This window comes from Pelophylax lessonae (assembly GCF_965119305.1).
Source record: "Pelophylax lessonae genome assembly, chromosome: 3".
NCBI classification, from domain to species: Eukaryota; Metazoa; Chordata; class Amphibia; order Anura; family Ranidae; genus Pelophylax; species Pelophylax lessonae.
Window position 1 is genome coordinate 143,705,629 of NC_138770.1, and position 25,336 is coordinate 143,730,964.

General features: G+C 46.9%; 1 protein-coding gene across 2 annotated transcripts in view; it reads left to right on the forward strand.

Annotated features, from left to right (window-relative positions):
• The first annotated feature begins 10,368 nt into the window (after positions 1–10,368).
• The window catches only part of PDIA6 (protein disulfide isomerase family A member 6), a 53,512-nt gene continuing 38,544 nt past the window's right edge, over positions 10,369–25,336 (forward strand). For both annotated transcript variants that reach the window (XM_082249169.1, XM_082249170.1), the window contains exons 1-5: positions 10,369–10,522; positions 17,496–17,637; positions 19,246–19,303; positions 20,670–20,796; positions 24,756–24,862. In XM_082249169.1, the coding sequence (XP_082105295.1) occupies positions 10,498–10,522; positions 17,496–17,637; positions 19,246–19,303; positions 20,670–20,796; positions 24,756–24,862 (459 nt within the window). In that variant the 5' untranslated portion in view covers positions 10,369–10,497. The remainder of the gene's footprint in view (positions 10,523–17,495; positions 17,638–19,245; positions 19,304–20,669; positions 20,797–24,755; positions 24,863–25,336) is intronic.

The following is a 25,336-nucleotide window of genomic DNA, read 5'->3' on the forward strand; positions in this document are numbered from 1 at the left end:
CGAAACGGTCAGACCATCAAATGGCTGGATTCATAACTGATCACATGTGCAGCACGATGGCAGTTGCAGATTAAACAGAAGAAGCTTCCTTGGCTGTAGTGGATGAGAGGGTTTAGTTCCACTTTAAGGCTGTCAGCAGATCTGCCTATACAAACTCGTCAATTCCTAAAAATGGAGAGCAACGGAGCATGTGCAGAACAGAGTGAGAGAGTCTTACATAACTATACCTGGAAAAGGGGCCAGCCTAAAGTAATTTAGCAGGACTTAATTTTCTGACTAAAGTTACACTTTAAAGCAGAATTCCAGCCCAAAATAAGATAAAAATGAAAAAGGCTTTTTAAAAAATGTATCCCAGCTCGTATTGCCCATGCCAACCTTAGCTCCAGCAGTGGCGTAGCGTGGGTTGTCAGCACCCGGGGCAAGGCAAGTAATTTGCACCCCCTAACCCGCGGGATGTTAGCACTTGAGTCTCTTCCACTAGATTAGTTAAAGGAACCCTTACCCCCTAAGCACATGTATTGTTTGTTATGAAAATACTGATGTAATTAAATAGATCCCCCTTTAGAGCAGGGTCCCCCATAGAACCTCCTTTAGAGAAGGGTCTCCATAGATCACCTTTTAGAGCAGGGTCCCCATAGATCCCCGTTTAGAGAATGGTCCCCATATAATCTATGGGGACATTTCTTTAAAGTGGGGAATCTATGGGGACCCTGCTCTAAAGGGGGATCTATGGGGGCCCTGGCCTGCTCTAAAGGGGATATATGGGGATCCTGCTCTAAAGGGGGGATCTATGGCATAGATCCCCTTTAGAGCAGGGTCCCCATAGATCCCCCTTTAGAGCAGGCCAGGGCAGGTCCCCCATAGATCCTCCTTTACAGCAGGTCAGGGTGAGGTGAGGTCCCCCATATAGATCACCCCCTTACAGTAGGCCAGGGTGAGGGGGCTCTATATGGGGGACCCTGGACCTCACCTCACCCTGGCCTGCTGTAAGGGGGAATCTATATGGGGGACCTCACCTCACCCTGGCCTGCTGTAAGGGGGGGATCTATATGGGGGACCTGGTCCCCCATATAGATCCCCCCTTACAGCAGGCCAGGGTGAGGTCCCCCATATAGATCCCAGGTCCCCCATATAGATCACCCTTACAGCAGGCCAGGATGAGGTGAGGTCCCCCATATAGATCCCCCCTTACAACAGGCCAGGGTGAGGTTAGGTCCCGTCCCCCATATAGATCTCCCCCTTACAGCAGGCCAGGGTGAGGTGAGGTCCGAGCCCTGGCCTGCTGTAAGGGGGGGGATCTATATGGGGGTCCCCAGACCTAACCTCACCCTGGCCTGTTGTAAGGGGGGATCTATATGGGGGACCTCACCTCACCCTGGCCTACTGTAAGGGGGATCAGGTCTCCCATAAAGATCCCCCTTACAGCAGGCCAGGGTGAGGTCCCCCATATAGATCCCCCCTTACAGCAGGCCAGGGTGAGGTGAGGTCCCGTCCCCCATATAGATCCCCCCCTTACAGCAGGCCAGGGTGATGTGAGGTCCGGACCCTGGCCTGCTGTAAGGGGGGGATCTATATGGGGGACCCCAGACCTAACCTCACCCTGGCCTGTTGTAAGGGGGAATCTATATGTGGGACCTCACCTCACCCTGGCCTACTGTAAGGGGGGATCTATATGGGGGATCAGGTCCCCTATATAGATCCCCCCCTTACAGCAGGCCAGGGTGAGGTCCCCCATATAGATCCCCCCTTACAGCAGGCCAGGGTGAGGTGAGGTCCCGTCCCCCATATAGATCCCCCCTTACAGCAGGCCAGGGTGAGGTGAGGTCCGGACCCTGGCCTGCTGTAAGGGGGGGATCTATATGGGGGACCCCAGACCTAACCTCACCCTGGCCTGTTGTAAGGGGGGATCTATATGGGGGACCTCACCTCACCCTGGCCTACTGTAAGGGTGGCTCTATGTGGGGAATCAGGTCCCCCATATAGATCCCCCCTTACAGCAGGCCAGGGTGAGGTCCCCCATATAGATCCCCCCTTACAGCAGGCCAGGGTGAGGTGAGGTGAGGTCCAGTCGTCCCCCATTTAGATCTCCCCCCTTACAGCAGGCCAGGTTCCCCTTAAAATAGATCCCCTTTACATAGTCTTCTCACTCAGTCAGAGAGTGACTAGTACAGCCAGTACACTACTCCTACTTTTTTTTCACCTGTCCTGACCGACCCCAGGCTAGGTTTTCCTCCTGCTGCAGCCAGGGCCGGTTTTAGACAAAGTGTGGCCCTGGGCAAACCTAAAAGTGGGGCCCCAAATTTTTTTATATTCTACCAAAAATATAGGCGCCATATATGGTGATATGCTGCGCGGCACCCAATTGCACCAACCGGCAAGGGAAAGGGAAGAGAGTGGCCGTGTCCTTCCACAGGTGCGCTAGGAATCTGTAAGATTGGTGCTATGGGCTCCTGACAGTGACGTGGCCCCTTTGTAAAATGGAGCCCGCCAGGGGCGGACTGAACCCTCAGGGCACCCGGGCAAAATAAATCAAGGGCCCAGCATGTCCCCCATCAATGCACTGTGTCCAGCATGTCCCCCATCAATGCACAGTGACCAGCATGTCCCCTATCAATGCAAAGTGTCCAGCATGTCCCCATTCAATGCACAGTGTCCAGCATGTCCCCCATCAATGCACAGTGACCAGCATGTCCCCCATCAATGCACAGTGACCAGCATGTCCCCCATCAATGCACAGTGACCAGCATGTCCCCCATCAATGCACAGTGTCCAGCATGTCCCCCATAAATGCACAGTGTCCAGCATGTCCCCATTCAATGCACAGTGACCAGCATGTCCCCCATCAATGCACAGTGTCCAGCATGTCCCCCATCAATGCACAGTGTCCAGCATGTCCCCCACCAATGCACAGTGACCAGCATGTCCCCATTCAATGCACAGTGACCAGCATGTCCCCCACCAATGCACAGTGACCAGCATGTCCCCCATCAATGCACAGTGACCAGCATGTCCCCCATCAATGCACAGTGACCAGCATGTCCCCATTCAATGCATAGTGACCAGCATGTCCCCCATCAATGCACAGTGTCCAGCATGTCTCCCATCAATGCACGGTGTCCAGCATGTCCCCATTCAATGCACAGTGACCAGCATGTCCCCCACCAATGCACAGTGACCAGCATGTCCCCCATCAATGCACAGTGACCAGCATGTCCCCCATCAATGCACAGTGACCAGCATGTCCCCCATCAATGCACAGTGTCCAGCATGTCCCCCATAAATGCACAGTGTCCAGCATGTCCCCATTCAATGCACAGTGACCAGCATGTCCCCCATCAATGCACAGTGTCCAGCATGTCCCCCATCAATGCACAGTGTCCAGCATGTCCCCCACCAATGCACAGTGACCAGCATGTCCCCATTCAATGCACAGTGACCAGCATGTCCCCCACCAATGCACAGTGACCAGCATGTCCCCCATCAATGCACAGTGACCAGCATGTCCCCCATCAATGCACAGTGACCAGCATGTCCCCATTCAATGCATAGTGACCAGCATGTCCCCCATCAATGCACGGTGTCCAGCATGTCTCCCATCAATGCACGGTGTCCAGCATGTCCCCATTCAATGCACAGTGACCAGCATGTCCCCCACCAATGCACAGTGACCAGCATGTCCCCCATCAATGCACAGTGACCAGCATGTCCCCCATCAATACACAGTGACCAGCATGTCCCCATTCAATGCATAGTGACCAGCATGTCCCCCATCAATGCACGGTGTCCAGCATGTCTCCCATCAATGCACGGTGTCCAGCATGTCCCCATTCAATGCACAGTGACCAGCATGTCCCCCACCAATGCACAGTGACCAGCATGTCCCCCATCAATGCACAGTGACCAGCATGTCCCCCATCAATACACAGTGACCAGCATGTCCCCCATCAATGCACAGTGTCCAGAATGTCCCCATTCAATGCACAGTGACCTGACCAGCATATCCCCCAATAATGCACAGTGACCTGACCAGCAGGTCCCCCATCAATGCACAGTGACCAGCATGTCCCCCATCAATGCACAGTGACCTGACCAGCATGGCCCCATCAATGCACAGTGACCTGACCAGCATGTCCCCCATCAATGCAGTGTCCAGCATGTCCCCATCAATGTGTGACCCCCCCCCCGGAGGACTTCACTTACCTCTGGTGCCACTGCCGTCACCGTGCCTGGCGTGCTGCTCGGGACTCGGTTGGACGTCTTCTCCCTCCGAGTCCTCGTCTCGACCTGCATGCGCGCCGCCCGTCACCGTCCCGACTCCCTGGTGACCGTGCTGCTCTGGAGTCAACTTCTTCCTCCTCCATGGCGCTGCGACTCGGTCAGCGCCGCTCGCTGCCTCTTCTCTGATGGCGGACGGTAAGGTGTGATGAATTTGGTGGGGGGATCACATATTAGGGTGGGGGTGTCAGTGGTGAATTATGTGGTTTTGGGGGGGGGGGCTACACCGCCACTGTATCATACCCCTCCTCCCCGCACACAATTCACCACTGATCTCCTCACCAAATTCACCACTACTGTGTCATTCCCTCCGAATGACACAGCAGTGGTGAATTTGGTGAGATTACATATTGGTGGGGGTGTCAGTGGTAAATTGTGCGGTGGTGGGGGGGGGGGGCTAGGGAATGAGACAGCGGTGGTGAATTTTGTGGGGAAATCACATATTGGTAGGGGGTTTGTGCCACAGACAGACCCCCTACCAATATGTGATTTCCCCACAAAATTCACCACCGCTGTGTCATTCCCACCCCTACACCCCCACTGACACCCCCACCAATATGTGATCATGTCCCCCAAATTCCCCACTGCTGTGTCATACCCCCCACATCACCACCAATATGTGATGTCCCCCAAGTTCACCACTGCTGTGTCGTCGTCCCCCCACCACACAATTCACCACTGACACCCCCACCAATATGTGATCTCCCCCAAGTTCACCACTGGCACTATGGTGAATTTAGGGGAGATCACATGTTGGTGGGGGTGTCAGTGGATGTGGTAGTTAGCTGGGCTTGCTTATTGTCTACTCACTGACCTCTGTCACCACTTATGAGGACACCATAAGGCAGCGCCGCCGGGCCCCTCCTCCCACAGATGCAGCGCTGGCCACCGGGCTCCTCCTCCCACTTCCATAGCACGGCCGCTGGGTCCCTCCCCTCCTCCCACTTCAATGCCATTGGCCGCCGGGTCCCTTCCCTCCTCCCACTTCAGTAGAGACAGCCACCGGGCCCCTCCCCTCCTCAAACTTCAATATAGAACTTGCCGCCGGGCCCCGCCTCCTAGTTCTATAGCGGCGGCCGCAGGGCCCCTCCCCTCCTCCCACTTCCATAGCGCTGGTCGCCGAGCAGCAGTTCCCGATAGCCCGATGTTGTCTCTGAGACAACATCGGGTGAATTAGTGCTGTACTGGGCGGCGGGTTCCCTTCCCATCCGAAGTGCCCTACCGGCGACCGCTCAGTCCGCCCCTGGAGCCCGCTGCTGACAGTGACCCGGGGCCCCTGGACATTCGGGGCCCTGGGCAGTTGCCCAGTTTGCCCCCCCTAACGCCGGCCCTGGCTGCAGCACCACTGTCACCAGGCTCTCTGGCCTCTCACCTGCCTCCTTTGCTGAAATTGCTGACTCCTGTCCTGTTGTGACTCCTGTCCTGTCGTCCTCCTCCTTCGCCGCGCCAGCTTCTTCTGCTGCTTGCCTGGTGTGATTCTTCTCTCCCCGTCTCCCGCGCTGCGCTGGGCGGCCGCTGCACGGGTTAGTCCCTCCCCCAGACAGTCCATCTCCGCACCGCACGCCTGGCCTGTCTCCCCCCACCACCACTCCACAGTGGGCGACGCCGGCTGGATCGGATTCGGGAGCTGAGCGGCCGAGCCGAGCTGCCAAGCTGAAGCAGTGAGAGTGAGCCAGGGGCAGAGTCGAGAGCAGACTCAGCGGGCGGCGGCGACGGCCAGCCTATGACAGAGTGAGCGACTCAGTGACATCTGACATGACACTGCGGAGCGGATGCGCCCCCCCAGATGTTGCGCCCGGTGTGGCCGGCCCCCCCTGCACCCCCCATGCTACGCCACTGCACAGTGGTGTAGCGTGGGTTGTCAGCGCCCGGGGCAAGGTAAGTAATTTGCGCCCCCTACACAAATCTACTAGACCACTACACTGACACCTACACTGACCTAGCTAATCACTAAACAGACCTACTTTATTCCTACACTGACCTACCTGATTACTATACTGACACCTACACAGACCTACCTGACCACTACACAAACCTACCTGACCACTACACAGACACCTACACTGATCTACCTTATTCCTGCACTAACCAACCTGATCACTACACTGACCTTCCTAATTTCTATACTGACACCTACACTGACCTACCTGACCACTACACAGACCTACCTGAGCAATACACAGACCTACCTGATTCCTACACTGACCTACCTGACCGCTACACAAACCTACCTGACAATTACACTAACCACTACAGAGACCTACCTGATTCCTACACTAAGGGTGGCTGAGCAGGCTCCTAAATGGCAGCATGACACTGCGCCCCCCCAGATTTTGCGCCCGGTGCGGCTGGCCCCCCCAGCACCCACCACGCTACGCCACTGCATGGACATTGTATTATGTTTAGAGTGATTGGGAGTTTTTTGCAGTAAATGATATATATGCTTGTATACACACAAAAAAAGACTCTGAAAACCTGGGGGAATGACAGGAGAAAAAAAGGAAAAATCCTCCACCCACTAACTCACTGTCCAGAAGATCGCCAATCATTTAATACATACAGTAAGATTGATTCAATTTGTGATGTAATCTCCACTCTATAAGTGTTTTTTGTTGCAAACATCACTGGGTAGCGGCATTCTGATAGAACACCGGACCGGCTTCAAAAAAGGTACATATAGCGATTTCTTCTTTATAGGGCTAGATAGGTCAGTCTTTTGCAGGCCATACATGGATCAAATTCCGAGCAAATTTTCTTTTGAAAATCAGAAATTTTTTTGCGCTTTGTGATCAGATGGTGCCACCACTGATTTCAAAATTTGATTAACCAGGCTTTCAATTCCACCTCATGTTGCTACAGAAAAGTATTTTCCTGGCCAGGAATCTTCTTTCCTTTCCGGGAATTTTCTTTTCTTTCCAGGAATTTTCTTTTCTTGTGCTCATGAGTATTTATTTTTTATTATATTTCTCGCATGATTTTCCCATCATTGATTAGAAAATCGTTTCCAACAAGCTTGATCATGTAAATTCGATGGCAGCTTCCTATGATTATGTCTGCTTAGAGGAAACGCGTCAGTAACATCATTCATGCCATCAGTTTCTGTATTACATGCCTACGTCCATTGGATTCTTGTAAGTTTTTCTTTGGCTTTTATACTATTAAAGTTTTAGCAGTTTTACACTATGTCGGTTTTGTCTGGCTTCTTTCTCCATGTATGACTGTGAGAGATCCATGGCTTCCATTTGTGACACTTTGGCTACCTTCCTGATCATCCGGTGTTCCAGCCTTATTTTGGAAGTATACAGCAATATCAGCTTGTATGGCCCATATGCTATAAAGTATTTTGGGTCCATACCCTCTGTTGAGTGCATTCTTTTGATCCTTGGTGTGGGGTCCCTTGGCACAGTTCACAATCACTTTTGAATTTGGATGCACAATTGATTTTTATCTTCACTTGGGACTTTCTTTATGAACTTTTTTCAGTTAATATATGTGGCAACACATTTGATTAATACTAGCCACGTTTGGTCACAGATGTAAATTCGATGGCCACACGAAAATCAGCAGTTGCTGCAGCCCACACTAATGGTGCAAAATTCAAACGAAAATTCTTAGGGTGGCCATACATGGGTTGAATTTCGAAAGAATTTTTTGAAAATAAGAAAATTTGTGATTTTATGGTGCCACCATTGATTTCGAAATTCGCCCAACTAAGCCTTCAATTTTTACCTCATATTGCTACAGAAAAGAATTTTCGTGGTTGGGAATCTTCTTTTCTTTCTGGGAATTTTTTCTTGCACTCGTGCTCATTTCTTTTTCAAATATATTTCTCCCATGATTCTCCCATCATTGATTAGAAAATCATTCGTTTTTCAAAAAGTTTCCAACATGCCCGATCACTCAAATTTGATGACCGCACGAAAATCGGCCGTTGTTACGGCCAACTATAATGGTGCAAAATATGAACAAAAATTCTTAGGCTGGCAATACATTATACATTTTTCTTATTCAATTTTCCTATAGATTTACTAAAACAATATAATATGAGATCAAACCCAAACACTTTCAATGTGTAGGCAGTCAGGCAGGCCTTTGCACTACATGGTTGAAGGTAAATCTAAAGAAAATTGAGTAAGAAAATTGTATAGTGTATGGTCAGCCTTAGATAGGATTTTCAAAAGAAAATTTTATCAAAATTTGACCTATGTATGGCCAGTCTAAGATAAGATTTTCGAAAGAAACTTCTTCCGAAATTCGTCCCATATATGGCCGGCCTTATGATGGCCATATACTATACAAAAAATTGGCCGAAATTCGGTCATTTGGACATGTCTTTCGTTTTTCAGCCAGTTAACGGGTGCGAATCGGTAATCGTGATGTTTTTGAGCCAAAAAAATTAAGGACAAGTTTGGAAATTTTCTCCTGAACGAATGATAAATTGAAAGGTTAAGCCTCATACACACGCACCGATTGTTGGCCGACCGATCGGCCGTCTTTTGTCCAGTGTTGTTGTGTTGGTTGAAATGTGCTCTAGACTGCAACAACAACCAACTGCAGAAGTGATGTCATGTTCTGGTTGACTTTCCGTGTGTTTTTCTTCTCTGAGCATGCCCAGTCTTGCTCATCACATTTTTGTCTGCCGAAATCTGTACTGACTGACGAACAATCGGCCGTTCTGCTGACGGCCAACAAAAATTTTATAGCCTGCACACCAGATTTTGTTCGGCCGAAAAGTTGGTTGTCGGAAGCATCATACTAACAAGCCGAAAATAGGCCGATCGGACGTTGGCCGAAAATTTACGGCCGAAAATCGCTACGTGTGTACGAGGCTTAAATGTGTTTCTCGTCCAAACTGTTTGCACTAGGTATATGTGAAAAAACAAACAAAAAACTGATTCATTTATGTCCATTGAGCGATTTATCGGTCATTACATGATGGAACGATCATCTGCTCTCATGGCCGAGTGTTCCTTTTTCGAAAATGAGTTAGAACAATTTTTCGGATAGTGTATGGACAGGGCCGGCCCTAGAATGGGTCCCACTGGGTCCATTGGACCCAGGCAGAACTTTGAGAGGGGCAGCAATTTGATGGCCATGATTCTTTTTCAAGCTGTTTTGTGTGTCCTCTGTTCGCAGCGCGTTACGGGCGGCATTTCCCCATCGTACTGCAAACTGATGAGTATGAGGAGGCGGAGGGTCTCCTCTGGGGAACGTTCCTCATGTGATTGTGGTGTGCATGATGACGTCAGACATACAAAACAATATTGGAGTTTGTGGTTTGGAATTAAACATAATGGTATGTCATATAATTGTACATGTAGACAGGGCGGGGACAAGGGGTGGACAGCAGGAACAGTTGCCCTGGGTGCAATGGTTGACTGCAGGGATGGGGGATTTCCTTGACCCTAATCCTAAGGGAAGGGGGGGGCGCAATTTGGCGTCCTTGCCCGGGATGACCTTGTCATCCAGGGCAGGGCATGCAGACAAGGTGCTGTTGCATGTGAATCTGACTTCCTGATAAATTTAATTTTAGTTTTAATTATCATGTTATAGAAAAATTGGATATGGGGCTTCTTGGTGGGCATGATTTTTTTTTGGGGGGGATGCAGCATTTCATTTTTGAACCCAGGCAGCACAATGTATAGGGCCAGTCCTGTGTATGACCAGCATTAGATGGTGGATGCCTATAGATGTAGAGATTTTAGTACTGGGTGGACTTCTACTTTAACTCTGCGGGGGTCCACACATGGCTCCATCCCCAACCCTATATGTTTGCCCGACTCATGCCAAGAACCAGCTGTGCCAAATCGGATTACATGGCTCAGTCAATAATGATCAGTGTGTGGAGATTAGATAACAGCAAAGTTCAGCAGGAGAGAACTTTACATACAACTCTTCTCAACTTTTCCTCCATACTACTCCCATCTCAGCCTGACGTCACTAAATCCTGCTCTGGAACGCATAACCACCACGCCCCCGAAACCCCGCCCGTCTCCTGGCGTGGGCCAATCGCATACTCCCAGCTCGCTCACCCGGAGGAAGACTGGGGGAGAGTCACCGGCAGCTGAGCTACCCGGCCTCCTCTGATTGGCTATATTAATGTTGGAGCTGCGGGAGAGACCAATAGGCAGCGGACACGGCGGAAGGTGAGAGTGTAGCTCCGAGGTGCTTGGGAAGAACACGGCAGACGGTGCACACAGCGGTCCGGAGTACGACGGGAGGATGGCGAGAAGAACGATGCTACTGGGTGAGAGCGGGAGGACGGGGCTCTGCTTGGGCACTGTGTATATGTGTGTGTGTATATGCAGTGTTATACTACCCTACATAGACTTAGCATGCACAACATGCCATGCAGCTACCGCCAGCACTGTACTGGGGGCTCTGCAATATATATATATAATTATATGTATGTATATACAGTGTTATCCTTCCCCCTACATAGACCTAGCATGCACAACATGCCATGCAGCTACCGCCAGCACTGTACTGGGGATGGGGGCTCTGCTATATATATATATATATATATATATATATATATATATATATATATATATATATATATATATATACACAGTGTTACCCTGCCCCTACATAGACCTAGCATGCACAACATGCCATGCAGTTACCACCAGCACTATACTGGGGGCTCTGCTATATATATATATATATATATATATATATATATATATATATATATATATATATATATGTATGTATATATATATATAATATATGTGTGTGTGTGTGTACTGCTAACACATTTCTGTAATTGTATACAGTAAAAAAAAAAAATGTTATATAAACTATAATCTCTATCACTACCACCTATATATGTGATGTGTGTATATATAGATCTAGATGCTGCTGACATGATGATCCCCTTCATTGCATCCTCCCTCCCCTCCTGAGATTGGTGTTTAGTGATATCTCTGGGGGGGCGCAATGTATTATTGCCCATATATCAGTCCTTGTGGCTGATTCGTGAAATCTAAAGGCAGCATGGACCCGATTCACCGAGCGGATAGTCGGCTTCCCTGCAATCCAATTGGAAGGTGCTGCAGTTACTATGGGATATGGTTGCTCATTGGCTGCCGTCTTCACACATCATCCGCAGGGTACAGAGGAGAGGACCCTGTGACTTTGTCTGCTATGTTGCTCTATACATCATTCTACTAGAACAGTGCTTTCTCAACCTTTTTTCAGGCAAGGCACCCTTTAAAATGGACAATCTTGGGGTGCCCTCCAAAAGTACGGACAGTCTTGTGGCACCCCGTTCTAAATTGTAAAAATGATTCTAATAGTTTTACGTAATGCAGCAACATCAATACACGTAGGACACCCAATGTTAGAGGTGATTTATTCTTACAAAGCCCATACACCGTTGCAAACTTGTACTGACTAGTATTCCAATGTTTCTCTTCTCCCTCAGTTTTTCTCCATCACTTAGCTAAAGAAACCCCAAAGCTGATGGGAGAGAGGCAAAGTAGGGTCAAACAAGGATGCTATGCAGGCGACTGACATCCTCCTTTTCAGCTGATGATGTCATTGGGTGTTAGAAGTTGGCAGCTAGAAGGTTGTAATGGTGTACAATGAAAACCTGTGGCTTCGTGGAACTAAAAGACAGGCTTCATTCACCCACTGGCTTGTATACAATTTTGGGGCAATTTTTAGGCATTTTGCCAAGGCACCTCAGAGGAGACACAATTGTAGCAAACAGAAAAACGCCGCTCAGGTGAGGCAAGACACTCCGGTGCCGGTCGGATCCGTCATCCAGGAATCAAGTGTTAAGGCCCGTACACACGTGCAGATTGTCGGCCGAAAAGATTCGGCCGACGGCCGATTTTCGGCTGTTAGTATGCGCACTTTCGGCCGAACAGAATCTGTCGTGCAAGCATTAAAATTTTTGTATGCCGACACCAGAGCGGCCGATTGTTCGCCAGTCAGTACAGAATTTGGCCGACAGACAGCAGATTTGCAAGACTGGGCATGCTCAGAAAAGAAAAAACACAGGGAAAGTTAACCATCACATGACATCACTTCTGCAGTCGGCTGTAGTCGGCGGACAAAATTCTTGTGCAGTCTTTTGCACTTTTCAACAGACACGACAGCCGGGGACAAAAGACGGCCGATCGTTCGGCCGACAATCTGCACGTGTGTACGGGGCATTAGAAGAGAAAAATTGACCGCACTCTGAAGTAAGTGAACTGGAGATGTTTATTCCCATAAACTCAAATACACAGGTGCATCACACAGACACAGAATTGGTTATGAGTAAGCGACCGATAGTCGTGAAACGCGTCAACCTGTCCCATGTCTGTGTGATGCACCTGTGTATTTGAGTTTATGGGAATAAACCTCTCCAGTTCACTTCCTTCAGAGTGCGATCAATTTTTCTCTTCTAACACCTCAGAGGAGACCACAAGGTACCCTAGTTTAAAAAGGTTGTGCTGGAATACAGACGTTCCAGGCTTGTGTTTGCACCGTGGATAAAGATGTAGTCCACCCTTTGCAAAAATGTCAAGCGTCACTAAAGACCAAACCTTTTTTTTTTTTGTTTTGTTTTTTTTACATCTGTGCCCCTTTGGGAAGATTTGCCTTCACAGCCTGTTCCATAGCTAAACAGGAAGTGAGAGGAAATCCCAGTGTGCATAGGCAGTTTCCCCTCTACTCCTGTTCTGATGACAACCCAAAATTTGGGATCTTCTTTTACTTTCACTTTTGATGATCACGATAAACAGGATGAATAGAGAAGCTGAATCTCCCTAATGGGGGCAGAGGTAGCAATAAAAACCTAATTGGTGTTCTAATCCATCTCCACTCTATCCAAAATTAAAAAATAAAATGCTTTTAGTATGGCTTTAGGCTGGGTTCACATCTATGCGAATTGGATGCATTTTTAAATGTGAGTGTGACTGGCTTTCAATGGAGCTGGTTCACGCATGTCTGCGGTGTGGATTTGAGAAGGGTTCTGTGCATTTTTTGGGTCTGGTTCGGGTGCGAATTCAGGAAAATATTTGCACCTGAATCGCACCTGGACTGTTGAACAGAAACACACAGGACACTGGACTGCAAACGGCAGCCGCAAATATGTAGCCTTAATAAATGCAGCCACATCAATAAAAGGAAAATAAGTGCATTGATACATTTTTTTGCACTAAAGCCTGTAGAGCAGGGATTCCCAAACTATGGCCCTGCAGCTGTTGAACTGCACATCCCATGAGGCATTGTAAAACTCTGACATTCACATACATGACTAGGCATGATGGGAATTGTAGTTCCTGAACAACTGGAGGGCCGTAGTTTGGGAATCCCTGCTGTAGAGCATTATAATCATGATCAACGAATTGCAAGGGCAATACACAGGTTTATGTGCAATTTGCCGATCTATTCCCATTTGGTAGAGCCTTTTCTCAGGTTCTGTGATGCTAACAGTCCATCCAGATCAGATTTACTAGTCTTTTATATTGAGATGTAGCTTACCAGGACAAGAAATGCATGTGTACGTTTTTCACACCAACGTTCCAATCATGTCCGCCTGTCAGTTTTTCCGTCAGACCCCATCGGAACCTCCATTGTTCTCCTATGGAGCTTTGGATGTCAGCGGGGTTCAGAGAAGAGATCATCTGCTGCTGACGTCTGCCCCATGTGAAAGAGGCAACATTGTTTACCATAATTTGATTAGTGATAATAATTGAGTATTAGAAAATAAACCTGAAAAGATCATACATACAGATGGGGAAACAGAGAGAAATTCCCATTCTTGGGGTTTTTATTTTTTTTTTAGACTTAAACTTTGTGCTGAAACATATCTAACCTCTGTACCCCGTGTAACTTTGCTAGCTACTAGTCGTAAAAAGATACTTATAGCAGCCCCAATTTCCTCCCCATTCGTCTAGGGCCGGGGTCGGGAACATTTTTGGCTGAGAGCCATGAACACCGCATATTTTCAAATGTAATTCTGTGAGAGCCATACACTATATTTCAGGGGTCGGGATCCTTTATTTAATTTTCATATTCATGGGACGCAGCTGTACAGTGAGTAGATGGGAGCCGTGTGAAAGTGCCTGGAGTCCGGTTGGGAAGGGAGAAGAGCAGGCAGGTGTGCAATAAGACCGGAGTTGTGAAGCGCCTGCAGGCCTGCGAGTGATGGGAGATGAGTATGGGCCCTGAGAAAATGGCGGCCGGCCTATGAAGGCCTCAGAAGTGGATGCGAGAGGCAGGTCCCTGGGTGTCAGAGGGGAAGGAGATCGTGTCTGTCGGGGCACAGGGAGCGGATGGCAGGTCTCCTTACCAGGCGGTGATTGCCAAGGCCCTCAGATGCACAGCATACGAGCCGGCGGCGGTACCGCAAGTAGGCCGCAAGGTCCGTAGCGCGGCAATCCGGTCACCCAGAGACGGAGGGTAGCGGTGGGTAGCCCACAAAGTGTACCGTCGATGGGTGCAGAAATCTCCTTGGCACTGGATTGAGTGGTAGATGCGGTGGAGCTCTGGGGCTAAACGGCTCACGTCCGGACACGCCCCCTTTATTAAAGATTTGTCTGCAAGCCGAATGCAGCCATCAAAAGAGCCACGTCTGGCTCGCGAGCCATAGGTTCCCTACCCCTGGTCTAGGGCCTTCTAATGTTGCAAAGCCTTTCGATGCCTGCTGGGAATAAAAAGAAGAAAAAAAATCCCAAATTTTACTTATGTGGCTTTCCTAACTTGTTATCAGTCAAAATATTGGTTTCCATTGGTATGTTTCCACCTATTTAATCAATTGTAATATTGAGGTTCCATGAACAGCTTCTGATAGACCCTTGTGCCCTCCACCTGTAGCTAAGTACCAGAGCTCATGCCCCCAGGCTATACACCTAGTCTGTATGGGGCCATAAGGGAGTTGGCAATTCCCAATTAGTAACTAGGTGATTTCTCCCCCCCCCCCCCCCACTGATGCCAACAGTGCGGCACTATTCCCCCCCCCCCCACTGATGCCAACAGTGCGGCACTATTCCCCCCCCCCCCACTGATGCCAACAGTGCGGCACTATTCCCCCCCCCCCCCCCACTGATGCCAACAGTGCGGCACTATTCCCCCCCCCCCCCCACTGATGCCAACAGTGCGGCACTATTCCCCCCCCCCCCCACTGATGCCAACAGTGCGGCACTATTCCCCCCCCCCCCCACTGATGCCAACAGTGCGGCACTATTCCCCCCCCCCCCACTGATGCCAACAGTGCGGCACTATTCCCCCCCCCCCCCCACTGATGCCAACAGTGCGGCACTATTCCCCCCCCCCCCCCCCACTGATGCCAACAGTGCGGCACTATTCCCCCCCCCCCCCCCCACTGATGCCAACAGTGCGGCACTTTCCCCCCCCCCTGATGCCAACAGTGCGGCACTTTCCCCCCCCCCTGATGCCAACAGTGCGGCACTTTCCCCCCCCCCTGATGCCAACAGTGCGGCACTTTCCCCCCCCCCCCCATGCCAACAGTGCGGCACTTCCCCCCCCCCCCCCCCTGATGCCAACAGTGCGGCACTATCCCCCCCCACTGATGCCAACAATGAGGCACTATTTCCCCCCCCCCCCCCCACTGGCCCCTATAAAGCCTGAATGACAGTAAACTGGCCCTTTGTTTAGAAAGCTTAGGCAATACTTCACGATGCCCTAACTTCTGGTCAGTAATATCTTCTGCTGCTCAGTAATATCCAAGGGATTTTGAAGAGTGAACACCTCCTTCACTCACTACTTGATTGGCACTGAGACACACAGAATGCTTTTTCTTATTTCCTCTTGATGCCTTTGGGGCAGGTAGTGAAGGGATTGCCACTGTCTGTGGAGGGTTTAGAACATCAGTCAATTCTTGTCTGCATCCATCTAAACACCGTAATCAAAGTAGAACTAAAGGAAAAACTTGTATTTTAGTTTTGGAGGGATTAGAACCCCTGTTAGATTTTTATTGCTGCCTGTGCCCCCATTAGGAAGATTCCCCCCTCTCTATATGTCCTGTTTAACATTGTCATTGTAGGTAAAAGAAAATCCCAAATTTTGGATTGTCCACAGAAAAGTAATAGAGGGGAAATCTTCCAATGGGGACACTAGTCCTGGTGACCTGGGGGTCCTCAAGGAATTCCCTTATTTGAATGGATTTCCTCTTGCTTCCTGTTTAGCTATGGGACAGAAAGTGAAGGGAAATCTCTGCAATGGGACACAGATAGCGAAACAAAATCTGACGGGTTACAACCCTTCCTTGCTCTATCCAAAGTGGGGGGGGGGGGGGGGGGCGTTTTGCCTTTTGTTCTACTTTAGTGTTTGCATGTAGTTAAACTGAGGCCTGTGCTTGTACCTACGGAAAGAAGGGGTTGACCACTATACAGCCATCACCCCGTCCTGTTTTGTATTTATTGCTAAAATGTTGGTTCACTTGGCAAATATTTGCAACTTTGGATGACCATAAACCCTTCAGCTGAAGTGCATTTTTTTTTTTTATCAACCTCCTTTTTTTTTTTTTTTTTTTTTTTTTTTCCTTCGAGTAATGGGCCATACACACTATAAGATTTTCTGAAGACTTTTTTTTCCTTTAGATTTACCAAAACCATATAATATGAGGTCAGACCTAAACACTTTCAATTTGTATTCAATCTGGCAGGCCTTTGCACTACATAGAAAAGGTAAATCTGAAGGAAATCTAACCACAAAAGTTGGATAGTGTGTATCCAGCTTAACCCTTCAAATCATTTGCTGGTCCTGGGTAACCTTTTTTTTTTTTTTTTTTTTTTTTTTTTAAATATCTGCAGCTCACTCTACATGAGCATTAGTAGTCAGTTGGAAGACGTGCCCTCTTACTTTGGTGGGGAGAAGGACCTTCTTATAGAACGTTTAAAAAGATTGTTGATGTCAGAGTTTACTATCCTGAGAAACAAGCAGAACCGCTCCACTGAGCCCATGGTATTGCTGGGAGCTGTTGGTTCCAGAACTATGCAGGCACAATCGGATAGATCAATCCACCCCTACTCAAGGAAACCTTAGCGGTACACCGAACCCTTGTTAATAAAAGCTGTGCTAGAGAAGGCCCTCCAATTGTTGCAGTAGGCATCCCCCGAGGACTTGTTTTAGACACAGTTGGGTTGGTGACATTACTTGTATTGGCCCTAGTGTGTGTTTTGTGGGTTATGCTCCTATGCACAATGCTGATTTCCTATACGTTTTGTTAGATACTTATTCTTTGAATGTTCTCTTTGCAGGGGCAGTGCTTTGCTCACTCTATCTTGCAGTGAGGGGTATGTATTCTGCCAGTGATGATGTCGTTGAATTAACCCCCAGTAACTTCAACCGAGACGTTCTTCAGAGTGACGGCTTGTGGCTGGTAGAATTTTATGCTCCATGGTAAGTACACTATGAAAGATGTCATGACACATAACTTTTGTATATTATTATGGGCTATGTATGTGTATACCAGGATGGTCTTAGGCTACTAATGTATTGTATCAATTGTTATGTGGTATGGTGTGTTATTATACACATAAAATAGGTTACTTCGTTATCAGCATTATGTTTTTTCATTTTCCTCGTGTTTGACGTGTATAAAATGAATTAAGTTCATCACCTGTGAACTTAAAAATGGGCGGGGATGCTATTATGTGTTTTTGTGATATGCAGGAGAGAGATGAATGAACAAAGCATATCCTCCTAAAATGTGTACTTGCCTGAATCCAAAGCACTTAGTGTGATTTCAGGCTGCTGTCTCCTCTCTCTTATTGGGCCACACCTGACGGGTTATGTTGACTCCAAGGGATCCAGGGGCATGGAGTGGGAGGCTCCAGCACACAGCCTGTGATTGACAGCCTCAGCTGTGCATGTTTCCCTATGAGACTGTGTGTGGGTGGGGGGGGGGGTCTGTTTCCTCTGCTCAGGTCTCAGATTACACTTGGCTCCCTGCTCTCTTTTGTGCAGTGTGTGACATTGGATTCCCTGCAGGGTGCCTTTTGGAGCTGATAAGCATTTGGTCTGTTTTAGAAGGCTGTAGCGCAGGGGTGTCCAAACTATAACGCTCCATCTGTTGCGGAACTACACGTCCCATGAGGCATTGTAAATCTCTGAGATTCACAGACATAACTAGGCACGGTGGGAATTGTAGTTCCTGAACAGCTGGAGGGCCATAGTTTGGACACCCATGCTGTAGCGGAGGGAGGGCTACAGAAAAATGGGTACACATTTTATAAGGGAGTTTTTCATCTCTGTATCACCTGAGGCTAGTAAATTTAGTGAGTATATGTAAGGGTTTGCAACCACTCCAAATAAAACAGGTTGCCAAAACTTTTTTTTTTTTTTTTTTTTTTGAGGGAGGGCCCTTATTACCTCTGAGGGCCACACCTTCCAGAAAGAGATTATAGTACTTTCATATTATGGTAATAATTGCAACTTACATTTTACCACAGGACATTGCCTGAGGCTTTGATCTGCCAAATTGGCATATTTATATTTTTTATTATAAATATTTAATATGATAATGATGTCTCTGACAATTGCTTCACTTGACAGGAAGTGAAGATATTTCTGCTGCGGGAGACACCTAAAGCAACAAAACACTTAGAGTTCGAATCCCTGTCATGTTTGTTTACTCTTCTGGGTTGTTCACTTTGTGTATTTGTCCTTGGGACCATTTTGAGTGGAAATCCAAAATGTTATAGTTACAGTTGGGACACCTGTCCTGGTGGGAACTTTGACAGGCAAGATTTCCCTTTGGAGAGGTTTCCTGTATATCTAACTAGCAGTAAAAGGAAACCCAATGGGGTACAGATAGCAAGTGGCTAGTTCAGAGTACTAGGAAAGATGTAGGAGGCCCAGTCTGACATGCCTAACCTGGTAATTTGTATCTCTGTAGTCCTCCAAGCTCCAGATTTGTTTAGTGCATCTACCACATATACTTGAACACTTCCAAACTGTTTTAATGTGTTGATGTGGCAGGATTTAATGTGAAATTATTTCACACAGGTGCGGACATTGCAAGACTCTGGCCCCACAATGGAAAAAAGCTGCAACTGCTCTGAAGGTAACTACCTAGATTAAAAACAAGGGTGGTGCTAGTGAAAACCGCTAAATACAGTTTAGATGTTTAAAAGAAAGTAGTAGAAGCTCTCATGGATTTTATGTAGGAGTGTCCAAACAAGAAAAGTTGTTACCTCGGCATGCCAACCCCCAGGAGGATGCATCTTTTTAATCGTGATCCAATTTAGTTTTTTTAAGATCGTCAAATGTCATTGTTGACTGGTTTAAACACCGTTCAAAAGCTATCCTGGTGGTTATGTTATCCTATAGGAAATCAACCGGTTAATTGTTTTAGGAAGGTTGTTGGCTCATTTTTGAAAGAGCGCAGTCTCTAATTTTCTCATGTGTTGACCTGTTGATGAATTACATTAAATGTCCTAATCCGAAACCTAATGACTTTAGGGCATTGCGACCAAATTTTGGATCATGTTGTGGACCTGTACCTACAGTTTTTTTGAAACATTTGAGGAAAGACCTGCATATTTATCTTGGTTATCCTGGGTCTGGACCACATGCCATTTTAGCAAAGTTTTTCAATTCGACCCACCTGCTAAAGAGGTGTGGGGATAAGCCCTGGGTAAACTCCACAATCCTAAATAAAGGCGGTAGTCCTATGGGGTTGTATTTTTTTTTTTTTTTTTTTTTTTTTTTTCTTCTCTCCTTGCCTGTCTCAATCCATTAATATGACAGAGTAGAAATTGGCTGATGCAGCCTACTAGGGATCCACATCATAGCCGCTAAAGAACCCCCACTGTGCAGGTTAATGCTTCTATATCACAGTACCTCGGTAAATGTTTCATGTTGGCCTCTACTCTACCTATTGGCAGGTCCCAACTAAAGCTGAACTATTGTCATCAGGCTATGGTGTTGTGTCAATGGTTTGAGACTCTTTTGAGATCGTTCAAAATTCATTGACAGTTGTATTTGACCTAAAGTTGACCACCTTCTAACCTGCAGCTGCCTGGCTGTAAGCGGGTTTTGCATTCCTAGTTTTATGGGAATACAAAACCCATATAAAAGTGGAGCTGACTTTGTTGGATCCCTGGACAGGTAAGTGTCCTACTAAGTCAGCAGCTACAGTAGACTTTTTTTTTTTTTTTTTTTCCCTGAAGGGAGGCTGGACCTCCTCTTCAAGTGACCAATATCCTGTTGAGACAAACTCCCCGTGTTCCTTGTAGCAGTCAGTGTGTTGTGTTTTTTTTTTTTTTTTCCTCTTTCAAAGATCACAAGAATACTAATTTTTGTTTGGTGATTTCAATGGGCAGTGTGCTGGGATCTGCGTGAGGGACAGTGGGCAATGTATGTGATGAACAGTTAGCAAGTGATTATGATTGTACCTTGCTCTCATGTATGATTTTGTTGTTTTGCAGGGTATTGTGAATCTAGGAGCTGTGGATGCTGATAAACACCAGTCTCTGGGTGGTCAGTATGAAATACGAGGCTTCCCCACTATTAAGATATTTGGCGCAAATAAGAACAAGCCTGAAAATTATCAAGGTGAGTATCCATGTGTTTTGCTATTTGCCCATGGGTACCCAATAGAATAGAGTCTTAACTTTTGTTCAGAAATTTTTCAGACCACTATATTTTATTTTTTTTGCTATGCTACATCCTGGGACTTTTTCTTCTTGCAATGAAATGTTTTGTGTTCTCTTATCTGTAGATAAAATAATTGATTTCCAGCTAACCTTGTTTTCAAAAATGGGAAAGGTACAGACCGTTTTGGCCTGGTTATTAAAGTGTGGAGACAATAACCAGCCAGGTTCTGTTCAAACATTAGTATATCAGACCTTTTGTAAGATAGGAGTTAAAGGAGACGTTCACCTTTGGGAACATGCAACCTGTTCCCACTCCTGCAGCCGCTGCCTGCTCTGTTGTCTGTAGTGACAGCAAGCGGGTGATCTTCTCCCCCCCCCCCCCCCCCCTGCTTTCTGTCACTATTTCCCATTCTGTGAATGGGAAACTACAAGTACCATCAGCCTTTGCGGCTGTCAGCTTCTAGTTCTCCATAAACTATCATGGCGCTGTTGAGCACTCTGGTAGTTCATTCTCTTCCTGTCTGTGAGTATCTGCCTGCCCGCATGAGCAGACCGATACACCAACAAGACTGCAGGAGTTCTGCATAGCCTCTGCAATCTGCGGAGTGCTTTACATGCCCCAAGTAAAATTAAATGCATTTTTTTTTTTTTCCTGCAAAAAGCTGTGCATTCTCAATTTTTCAAAAAAAGGTGATCCTTTTTAAACATGGATAAAGACGAGTTGCTCATTTTTGTAACATTGGAACTCCTGCTGCATCCTACTTTCTGCTGATAGGTGAGATATGGTATTAGGCTCAATGAGGTAATTTTGCTGCTACACTTTTAAGGGCATCTAAACACAGTCTGTTCTTTAACCTCTTGGTGACCGCCTGATCTAAATATAATGCAGGCGAGTGACCGCTGACTACTTCCGAGTTTAGGACGCATGCATGCTCGCCCCCCTTGCCTTGATTGCACACAGAGGGGCCTGTCAGCAAGTACCAGCCAATGATTTATAGCTGGGACCTGCTGATCGGCTGTGTACAATCACAGCCCAGAGCCATGCGTTAGTAAACAACACAGAGCTCTGTACAGAGGGAGCGATCTGTCAGATTCTCATCCCTGCAATCTAGTAGTAAAAGCAGCACACTTTACACTTAGGCCCACATATAACCCCTTGAGCACCCTAGATGTTAACCCCTTCCCAGCCAGTGTCATTAGTACATTGACAGTATATATTATTGTCACTGGTGATTTCAGTGGCAACTCCGTATATAATACTATAGTTTGTAGGTACTATGTTCATGCAAACCAATCAATATATAATAATTGGGATTTTGGGATGTGGCAGAATACTTTTCGTCCAAAATTTATAAAGAAATGTAATATTTTTTTATTTGTTTTGAGATGTATTCTAGCAGAAAGGAGACATAATCCTCTTTCGTTCTTAGACCGACACAGCTCCTGGTATTCATAACTATTGGTTATAATGCCCCCTACAGGAGTAGGACACTAGGCAGAAAAGAATTCTGGCTACACCTATGGGCAGTCCCAGGCAGTATACTCCCTCTCTGCTATAGCCATGCAGTTTTTTTTTTTTTTTCCCCTCTGCCTAGTCAGGAGTAAGGACCTACTTCTTTGCTAGGATCTCTGGTCCTGGCAAATTTTGTTCTTTTTGGATAGAAATTTTTTTTTTTTTTTTTTCCCCTGTGAGATCTAAAATCAAATGCAGGACTGGGCAACTGGCTGGATTATCTAGATCCAATTGTCACCTCAGTCTGGCCAGTGAGTGCACGCTGACCTTAGCTCTTCGCTAGGTTGGCCACGACAGCTCCACTGGACGGGAGCTGGCCTGGGAGTTAAACACCTCGCGAGGTCGCATACAACCGGGTCTCGGCCTGAGTCGCAGCATTCCTCCTGGCTGACAGCACCCCCATTTTGATGGAGAAATAGTTTTGGTTAGTTTTTAGAAAAAGGTAAATATGTGCGGAGAAAGAAAGGAATGGGAACTGAAAGGAGAAGATGGGGAAGGGGATCGAAGATAAAAGCAATGGTATGTAGGAATATGTAAGGTTTGTATTGAAAAAATAAATACAGTTTTAAATAAAAGAATGGAATCCATTCGACTGGTGGTGGCAGCCCTGCGTCAAAGGGATTTTCTCGCCTCTACCGATATCAAGGATGCCTACCTTCATATTTCGATATGTACCAGTCACCAGCATTTTCTCTGCTTTGCTGTGGGAGAGGAGCCTTTTTATTTTGTGGCATTACCCTTTGGTCTCGCCTCTGCTCCTTTGGCTTTCAAACAAGTTAGCCTCAGTGCTAGCTTTGCTTCGCCAACAGGGGATCGTGGTACTGGGCTACTTGGGACGATCTCCTTCTGCGGGCGGAGTCTCCCTCTGCTCTGGTGGGAAAACCTGGAGCTCACAATATGAACTCTGCTGGAGTTTGGCTGGATTCTGATTTTTCAGAAGTCTGCTCTGGCTCTTTCCATGAAGCTGGACAATCTGGTCCTTAGCCAGAGTGCTCCTTCCTCTGGACAAACTCCAGAAATTGCAGTTTGCCTCCTGCTGTCCAACAGGTGGGTCATGCCCCTCCCTACTTGCATGTGGGTGCTGGGCCTGATGGTGTCTACCTTCGAAGCAGTTCTGTTTGCACAGTTCCATACGAGGTCCCTGCAAAGGGAGGTTTTGACCAAATTGCACCAGATGCCGCAGCTTTCAATGCTACTGGTTCCTGTTCTCTCAGTGCTGAATTTTGAACAATGCAGTCTCCAGCCAGTCCAGATTGCATTGCCACCCTAGGCTACAGGGCTGTAGGTTTATATAGCTGTACACCGCTTGGGGAAACTCAACGCTAATCTCTACATGCAAAGGTGCCTCCATAGGTGGCTGCAAGAGAAGGGAGCCTCCTGGAAATGGGGAAATTTGGGTTCTGCAGTAATGGCACCAGCTTAAAGTGGAACGTAGGCAAGGCTTAAAAGATAAAAAAGAAGCTGTATATTCAGTGAACTTTAATTTAGCTGCTGAAAGTGCTTTTAAAAAAAAAAAACCTGTAGGTTTAGTATAAATTCAAAGTGCCTTATTTCACAATCCCTTGTAACATTTTTTTAGACAGCGTCAGACTGTATAAGGTTTCCCCAAGTGATGATAGGTGTTACCAACTGTCTGCAGTCCACATATGCACTAGTGTTGCATTACCCTGCTACCCAGCTCCATTGTTGGTCTTTAACAGATGGCAGGAATGGGCTGGGACTGTATGCTTCTCTGTGCATGTGCCATATGCAGTATACAATTTAAAAATGGCTAGCAGACAAGTGAGAATTTATTTTTGGCAAAGGGGTTTATAATTTCTCTTCATCAAACTCAAGATGCTAGACTATTTTATGTTGCAAGTTTAGTTTTGCCTTCGTGTCCAAGTCTGATCAGGAAATCATTATAGCAAGTTGATTCCCTCATCTCTATTAAGTTTTTTATGCTTGCTTGGAAAGGGACACATGCCATTTGTCCTTCTATTAAAAACCAGGCTTAAAGTCGATCTCAATGTTTCCTGTCACTTTAAACCGTTTGGTCCAAACACACTTTTTATTTCACCAAGTGCTGCACTGGTTCTGAGCACTGTATTGTAGCTTCAGCATGTAACAAAATTTTGGCCAGTTTAGCAGGGAGCGGTCGAATTTCAATCCATATATGGGCTAGCTGGTTGTAGAGACGATAAACGATCAGTGTCATGGCCTATTTTCAAGCAATGCTGATTGTTGTATTCTGCTGGTGGGGAAGGCTCCCCATGGGCAGAATACAATAGCACAGCAGGAGGATTCCCCCCCCCCCCCCAAAGTTTGTTGTAAGAGAGGTGTGCTGTATTTACCTGTGTATATTTACCTGCATTTGGAAGTTTTACACATGATATATATGAATCTTCTCGTGTGTGTTTATATAGGAGGCAGGACTGCTGAAGCTATTGTGGATGCTGCATTAGGCGCTCTTCGATCACTTGCACAGGACAGGCTTAATGGAAAAGGTGGTGGCCAGGACTATGGAAGACAGGTGTGTATAGGTGCATTCACTATAAAGCCCAGTTATGTGCCTTGTTTATGTTCACATCTTTTACAGAAATTTGAAAGGACTGCTCTATCGAAGTAGCATATTGTCATAGTCTGTTTTATGCAAAAAAACTGTGTGTTAAGCAAAATTTTTTTTTTTAAGTTTTGGGTAAATTTGAAGAAATGGATCCTAAATTTTAAGTTGGAGAGATTTCCTCTCACTTTCTGTCCGGCTGACAACAGTTTAACAGCCAGGGAATGAGTGAGACCTTACCGCAGGTTGTTGCCTTCCCCCCAACTCTACTAAAAAAGTTTTGCTGTTGGAGAGTTTCTTTCACTTCCTGTCTGATACCATGTTTTCAGAAGGACAGAAAAAGAGGAACACCCCCCCCCCCCCCCCCCATTAGTTTTAACACTGTTTTTCTGATGAAGGGGCTGTTGTTGTTACTCATAAATGTTGCTAATATTTTTGTTTTCA